We start from the raw sequence: 8205 nt of genomic DNA on the forward strand, positions 1-8205 counted from the left end.
CCATGAAAGCGAAGTGACGGTGAATCTGCCAGGTGTCCTTATTTTGTTTGTTAGTAAGGCCCTTTTCATGAATTTCAAATCTACCTGGCTTTCCAAACCTTGAATGTAGGAAGTTGAAAAAACAACACCCTTTGACAACGTTGCTTTTTCTGATTTGATTACTGATATTTAGAAGACCAAAGAATCGGTGTACAGAGGGAGCCTTTGGGAATATAAGATTCTGGTTTCTCAAATCTCCGTCAAAACCGGAATATCCAGCTATTTCTTCTAATGTGGGAGTAAGCTCGAAATCAGAGAACTGAAAGACATTGTGAACAGGGTCTCAAAAAGTCACTAGTGTCGTGATCAAATCATCGCGTGGTTTAACTTTCATAATAACTGTGAGAGCTCCCAAATACTTAATGACCCATTTTTTACCATCTCCTCCTAATTCATACCACCACATCTGAAGCTGAAATAGAAACTCATCTACAACACGGCCGTTTCAGCTTCACTCACTCGTTCAGATCTAAGCATCCGAATGCCCTCCTCCAATGATGCCACATTTGCCAAAGCCATCATCCTGGCCTCCTCAGTGTTCTCTAACTCTGCCACTTTCTCGATCAACTCGTCACTCAAGCCATTAGCTCTAATCGAGCTCTACTCAACCTCAGCCCACAAAGACGCCACTTGAGCTTAAAGGTCGACACACTCAGCCACGACCCCTTTGCTCACCTCGAGCTCGTCCTCCTTTACTCTAAGCAATCCCTCGAGCTCACTACATTTGCCGATGACCCTCACGAGCTCATCGTCCTTCTTCCCCATCTCGTTTCTAAGGGACTGGAAATTACCATCCGCACCAAACCGGGCACGCATTGCACGTTACTTGTCATGATAGCGGTGATACTTCAAAACCATCTTCTTGAAAACCGCCTTCTGCTTCTTCTTTCGGCGGGCGTGCTCGATCTCCAAAATAAGAGTTTAAAGAGAAAAAGAGCCGAAAAGAGTCAATAAGAATAAAAAGGAGAAAAGACAAGAAACAAAAACAAAGATACCAACTCACCCGCAAAGCCATTCCAGATACGCTCAACGACAGATCGACATCCTTAAACGACTGTAGATTCCTGTTCTTGGAAGGGGACATTGTTCCGCGTCTAAAATCATGCCGCCCTCGGGCACAACCGTGGCCAGCCCAGGATCAACCCCTGTGGGCCCTTCGTTCTCAGCCATTTTGCCATCAACCTCTATTCTCCGCCTTTTTAGCAGAGCCTCTTCCTCCTCTCCCAGTAATGACTCATCCACTAAATGAAACATTAAGGAAGCCAGAATCTCCGCTAGTGGTGCAATAGCATGACGGCTAGGTCTATGTGAGGTCGGGGTCCGAGAAGGAACAATAGTCTGAACGGATTCACCTGCAGTCGCGGCTAGTAGAGGCCTAGTTGAAGCACCTGACTGACGAAAAATGGGAGTAGGAGCCCTCGCCCTCCTCGGAGCCCTCCGACCTATCAACAAAGGAAGATGTAAAAAATAGGGGGAAAAAATAAAAGACAATATGAAGGTCGAAGCAACTGAGGTCAAAACAATATGACTCACCGATCGAAGAAGGATTACGACCGAACTTCTTGTTGAACTGCGACTACTCACGAATCCCCACCGTGCATGGCAAAATCTGGCTCACCCAGTCTCGAATATCGGCAACCAGGCTCCCTTTTGGCTGCACAAGAGAAAACAAGGATCAGTAAGATCGTTGACGAAACCAAATGAAACAAAGAGAATGGTTGATAAAAGTACTTACGAGCAAAATTCCACTCCTCGGGGAATCCACTAGGATTTGCCACTACGCGTTTGGTCTTGATGTAGAAGAAGTGGAAATTTAAACTCATCCATCTTCACGACCAATCCCTTGGTCCCATGATGGCAAAGATGCAGCATCGTACCTCTGAGGAAGTTTGGGGCAAAGAGGTGTAGCAAGTGACGAAGTGAAACCCCACAGTTGGCCAATTTGGCATATTTCGCCAGTATCAAAAAATCTTGTAGATATACGGGGAAAGTTGAGCCGGGCAGACCTAGTAGTATCGGAAAATTCCTCTACCAATAGAGGAAGAGAAAGAGAGTAGCCTATACGGAACGAGTACACGTAGAAAGCGTAATACCCCAGTCGATGAACTTGAACCACGGCTCCTCCGACCAGGACTAGGTTAATATAGGCAGGAATTTCGTACTTGACTCTTAGCTCGGCTAATACAGCCTCGTCCAGTTTGGAGAGTACTGATTCAGGGTCTTCCGTCGGCTTTTTCAAAAAATCTAACATGGATTTGTCATTACAGGGGATAATCTCGTCTACAGTAGGAAAGTTGTCATCGTCAACAACGACAGCCATATCATCCTCATTAGGAGGCACCCTCACTGAAAGTGGTATTAGTTCAAACGAGACATCAGAAACATGGGAGGAGGTTGCCATCTTCTATTAAACGAAGGTATTAAGAATGTGGCCTCAAATAGAAGGAGGAATTGCAGAAATCTATCGCAAAATCAGCAACAAGGTGAAATTAGAATGCAGAAGGAAGAAGAGAATGATGGGAAGCAAAGGCTTAGAAAATGAGAGTGTGTAAAGTTTAACTCAAGGGGTTCTCCTCTGATATTTTATAAGAGAACAAGCACCTGAATCGAAACGCCAACCGCCGGCTGTACAAGAATCCAAACATCAGAAGCACAGCAAACGATGTGGCGCGTTGGGAAGAGGCATAATGATGATGCCTAAAGCAATGATGTCATCATAGGCTTACGTTACAATGAGTTGTGGTTCTCTAAGCGCCACATTGTCACCTCGTGCAAACTCCTTTCCCACTCAATCTCCTCCCCCCAAATCTCTCAAGCATGACCGGTGATGTCCGCTCAGTGAGACCGACCAAAGGACGACCTCGCTAAGTGGATAGACTAACTGTATGGGTCAAAATAAGACCGAGGATTAAGTCGTGCAGAGTTGGGCGAGGAGAGTGATCTGGAAATCTTTGAGTGCGACGTGGTCATGGTCGGTCAGTAACCTCATGCGTCGAGTCGCTCAACAACTGGTCGTGGTCGAGGTCGAGCAGAGTTAGAAATAACAGCTAGTTTATATTGGAGTCCACAATAGGGAATATTCTAGTGGATATTCTCTTTGTTTGTTCTTTAGGGTTCCTAGGGAATATCCCATATAAATAGAAAGAAAGAGGGAGAAAAAGAGGGGGATTCCATACGATAAGAACACTTGTAAAAAGATAAGCTCTTAGATATAATACAAATAACTACTTTTCATTAAGATTGATCCTATTGGTGAACTATTCTATTGTCTTTTCCATCAGATCCAAGAAAGTGCATAATATTCTATCTCACTCATGTGATTCATCCTTGTCAGAGGAAGGAATCCTTTACCCTTTTCAATATTGGGCGAATCTTCCTCTCTATTTACATTTACTACCCTTTAATATTATTTATTGCTTGTTCTTTCTACATAACATAATACTTGGTTACATTTATTACCCACATCTCAATTTGAATATACTGTTATTCATATCATCTGTTGTAGATCTAGAATTATTAGCTTTAATTAGGATTGTCCCATCTTGATAAATCATTAATTAGTTTAACCAAGGATTAACTCATTTTTTGTCAAACAAGAGGCAAATGATCTTTCAAAACGTTATATTGTCGTTCATATTATATGATGTGATGAGAGGTGTCAATCAAATAATCTACATTTTTTAAAAGAAGAATTAATCTAGATAGTTATCCATCCAACAGGTTAAACTAAAGATAGTAACCGCATGTATATAAACATATATATATATATATATATATATATATATATATATATATATATATATACACACTCTAACTAATTTGAATTTTATATCCGAGAGCATTTCTTTTCCTTTTTCTTAGTTTTTATCGTGAATTTGGAGGCAAACTGCCGAAATAGAAAAAGGACGAAGGCAAAAGTAGAATTCACTTGGAATACAAGGAGCTGAAAGAAAAAAGAAAGAGAGAAAAAGAAACTATTTCATCTTCTCCGTCAGTGTGGGTACTTGCGAGGCCTTGGGGAAAGATGCCGAAGAGGACAACTCACACATACTCGAGCGAGGACGCAGTTCCCGACGGTCCAAACTCCGATCTCTTTGTCTATTACTGCAAACACTGCAGTTCTCACGTCCTCATCTCCGGTTCGCACTCCTCCCTCTTCCTTTCTTTTATAAACGGAATTTACTCGTCACTGTTAAAAAAAGAATGAGCGTGAATTAGGATATTGTCTTCTTATAGTTTTTGAATTTTCAATTTAGAGTACTATAAATCACAAATTTTTATTTTTAAAAGAAGTTATAGAAAAATCTAGTAGTAAACAAAGTTTACTTGACTCCCTAAATATCCCCTTCGACTTTTTTTGAGCTTCTTTCTAGATGCTATGGTCCAGGTAGGATGTTTTGTGTTTATGGAAATGGCAATGAAGGACCAGTTGAATTAAGCTTAAGCTGAAAAGTTTTGCTGAGTCAATTATGCCCCGGCGATTCATTCTTTTAATCTCCTATGGGGAGTTCTTCTGAACTATTGAGTCTTTTTTTTTATAACCGAGAAATCTCTAAGGCCTGTGGTGCACGATTCGAAAATCGGTGGATAATGACTGGCCCCTCAACTGTTTTCCACTGAAATACCAGGCTTTTATCAGTGGCAGGGCTCGAACAATTGAGTCATTTTGTTATAGTAGTAAATATTTGGTTGCCTCTTTGGTTCTATGATGAATATGATACATGCTACACTGAACTTTGAGAATTTCTATTTTCTATTATTTTCCAATGAACTAGTCTTTTGATTGTGCACGGATTAGATGTGATTAGGTGCTGCATGATCTTTCTTGTTCTTGGCAAATTGGAGAAAAAATTCCGTATGATTCTCCAAAGAATAAGAGAGGAAATTATTGTTATTTTATTATGGCGTTACTGCCAATTACAGGGCATTCTCCTCGCTAAAGTATGCTTGTAGATAATCAATTGCAGAAAATGCCAAAAAGGAAAACCGACAAAGCATATGTATTGGATAAAGAAAAGTATCTTGCAAGACTGAGTGTAGATGATGCGGGGAAAGTTCTTCTAAAGCGGTAATCTTTCTGCTCTTGTAATCGTTAGTCTATTGATTTACTTCCCTTATGAGTACATAGTACATACAATTAGCTGCTGTGTCAAGATAACAAGATATTTCTATTTGAAATAGAATATATTGTAAAGGAAAAGTGCTGCTAGATGCTAAGAGTTAAAGAGAAGCTGATATAATCCAGCAGTAATGAACTTGAGCTATAGTGGAATGACATCATTGAAAGTGTTGAAAGTATGTCTATCTGAGAAATTGGAGTAGCTATACAGAATGTACATGGAGAATGTGTAGACCAACACATTATTACCATTGGGGGTTCGGAAAAATGGTGAACAAGACACAGTCAAATGTCAGTAAGATAAGCTCAACATTGCCAGGATTAAATTACTTTCTGTCTCTCTGATGTACATTGTGGATTGGCCCTTTATGGCGGCTCCTTTATGCGATGTCTATCCATTATTAACTTAGAGATGTTTAGCTTATGTCTCTTTCTTCACTGGAAAAGAACTTTGTTATTTATGACTGATAAGGGTAACAATTTTTACACATAACATCGTTTTGAAACTCTCCGCTTTTGATTAAAAGTGGTGAAGGGAAACTGGAGAAGCAGTTTCGGATGTCCTGTAAGGGTTGTGGCCTGTTTGTCTGCTACCGGTCAGAAGAAGATCTGGAGACTGCCTCCTTCATCTATGTAGTTGATGGTGCACTTAGTACTATTGCGGCTGAGACAAATCCACAGGTAATAATTCTTTGTGGATTTTACCATTATTCACTTCCTGGCTGCAGTATATATAGTTTTGCCTACATATTCTCTGTATTGCAGCAAGCCGTTAAATTGATTGTTCTCTGCTTGCTGAAATATATTTTCTGCATTAGCTGTGTAATCTTCCTGTATTCTATGTCACTTGCTTGTGTTGTAAGATCATGTTAAATCTTATGCTTTATTCTATCTTCCAGATACATGTATATGGATATACCTTTAGGGATTAAATTTTCTTCTTGATTTTAGGATGCTCCTGTACCGCCCTGCATTTCTCAGTTAGAAGGTGGCCTTGTGCAAGTGGCAATAGAAGTCGAGGACCGTGCCCAACGGTCAGCAATTACAAGTAAACAATCTTTGAATCGTTTTTAGAAGTTAGACTTGGACACTCTCATTTGCTTCAATTCCTTTATAGTTGCGAAATAATTTGTCAACTGAACAATGCTTCATATATAATTAGTACCTTTAATTTCTTAAGATAAAGTAAGGTAATATTATTCAACCAAGTATGAAGGAGGTACTGAAAAATTACAGCAAAAAGTCTTACAATTACTCCACTACAGTGTTTTCATCAAGTACCTTTAATAACGATTTCCTACTCTTCTGTTAATTGTAAAAGTTTAATTTAGTGCTTGCAGTATTAAACCGGCTGTTTGGCCTGGATGTTGATGTCTCAACTATCCAAACTCTGAACTTTCATATGGACCTACCCCCTCGGTGCTGGCAGGCTAGAACTTTTTGTCTGGGTTTAACTCAATATCGTAAGAATGGTCATTTTATGATAAAGAAAACAGTTTAATCATAATAGCATATCTTAGCTGCCTGTTATGTCAGACGAGTACTGGACAATGATACATTCTTTGAGGAAAGACTCTTTTTTATGTGACATGGAGATTTGCTCTTTTTTTGTCTTAAGAATGCACAAAGTTAATCAACTTACTCAGCAAAAGTGACACTTCTAATATCTTTGGGAGAATCTCATTTTACATTTATATTGTTGTTGTAGGAGTAAATGCAGATGATGTTCGGGTCACTGTATCCGCACCTGCAGCTCGTGGAGAAGCTAACAATGAACTTATGGAATTCATGGGCCGAGTATGCTGAACACTTTTTTTGCCTCTTGGAAATACTATCAAATTTGAGCACATAATTTAGATACTTTGTTGGTTGATTCGCTGAACCACTAGGATTTCTGTTGACACAGGTACTGGGTCTGAAACTATCTCAGATGACTCTCCAAAGAGGGTGGAATAGCAAATCAAAGCTTCTTGTAGTGAGTAAAAATTGACACTTCTAATTTTAGCAATGTGGTTGCCCCATACACGCACTTATACTATTTACTCAATTAGAAAAAATGTGTCGAATTGAAGCCCATAGACAGGAAAATGTAAGGAAGTTGCTTGGTGGTGTATTCTCCTGCCAAGGATTTCCACCGAACCTGCCAAGGACTTCCACTGATGGAATCAGTGGAAAGCTTTTCAGTCACTATTTTTGCACTTTGAAAACGCTTAAAATTGATTAAATGCTCCCATTATGACAGGAGATACATTTTGGCTTTTGAGAAATATCCTTGTTGAGAACTGCATATTACTTGCTATTGTTATTTCTCAGTCAACTTTCTTGTTTAATTTTTTTTCCACTGTATCAGGTGGAGGATTTGACAGCTAGACAAGTATATGAGAAGCTCTTGGAAGCTGCCCAACCTTGAGATGGTTCCCTGATCCTTTTCTTCTTTGTCATTTTTTCCCCATGTTTGTAACATTGGATTTTCAGTTTCACAAAATTGAATTCAGTTGTCTTTGCATCTCTGGTTCTGATCCTATTGGGAGTTCTCGTTACCTGCTCAGCATTAATGATACACTGACGGATTACTCCAGCCATATGCCTGCAAGGGTTCTTTCTTTTCCTCACTAATTTTGGCAATCATATTATAGCACTCAAATCCTTTATTGAAATCTTTCTTTGAACTATACAAAATTAGAAAGACGAAGGGGAGCCGTGGCGTAACTGGTAAAGTTGTCATGTGAAGTTCGAGCTGTGGAAACAACCTCTTGAAGAAATGTAGGATAAAGCTGCGTACAATAGACCCTTGTGGTCTGGCCTGTCCTTGGATCCCGCACATAGCGAGAGCTTAGTGCATTTGAAAGATCATTAAAATAACATTGATACTGTTAGAATTGATTATAGCACTCAATTCCAGTATCCCATAACTTCAAAATACAACCCCTTCAGCAGCCTTGGGGGCAAATTTGTTGTCACTGACACAGCAACATGCTTCCGGAAGGCAAAGGTGGCATAAGTTTTTCTTGCCTCGTGCATGTAGATATATGTCCTTTTATTTGTAC

The 8205-nt window shown here is 39.7% G+C and overlaps 1 protein-coding gene across 2 annotated transcripts; it reads left to right on the plus strand.

Moving 5' to 3' along the window:
• The first annotated feature begins 4006 nt into the window (after positions 1-4006).
• On the plus strand, positions 4007-7664 carry LOC104246067 (UPF0235 protein At5g63440). Of its 2 annotated transcripts, none has more exons than XM_009801798.2 (7): positions 4007-4178; positions 4993-5107; positions 5686-5839; positions 6110-6206; positions 6867-6955; positions 7065-7133; positions 7509-7664. In XM_009801798.2, exons 1-7 carry the CDS (start codon positions 4064-4066, stop codon positions 7566-7568), a joined length of 699 nt encoding a protein of 232 aa, XP_009800100.1. In that variant the 5' UTR covers positions 4007-4063; the 3' UTR covers positions 7569-7664. The 2 variants fall into 2 exon arrangements, with proteins under 2 accessions (XP_009800100.1, XP_009800102.1); XM_009801800.2 differs by having other exon boundaries at positions 4040-4178; positions 4963-5107.
• The last annotated feature ends 541 nt before the right edge of the window (positions 7665-8205 follow it).

Source organism: Nicotiana sylvestris, chromosome 3 (genome assembly GCF_000393655.2).
Source record: "Nicotiana sylvestris chromosome 3, ASM39365v2, whole genome shotgun sequence".
Classification (NCBI taxonomy): Eukaryota; Viridiplantae; Streptophyta; class Magnoliopsida; order Solanales; family Solanaceae; genus Nicotiana; species Nicotiana sylvestris.

What these genes read in the sequence shown, in the direction of transcription:
- LOC104246067 (XM_009801798.2), top strand. Translation starts at nt 4,064, where the DNA reads ATGCCGAAGAGGACAACTCACACATACTCGAGCGAGGACGCAGTTCCC. An exon ending in TTCTCACGTCCTCATCTCCG is followed by an intron (nt 4,179 to 4,992) that starts GTTCGCACTCCT and finishes GTATGCTTGTAG; the next exon opens with ATAATCAATTGCAGAAAATG. An exon ending in TTATGGAATTCATGGGCCGA is followed by an intron (nt 6,956 to 7,064) that starts GTATGCTGAACA and finishes CTGTTGACACAG; the next exon opens with GTACTGGGTCTGAAACTATC.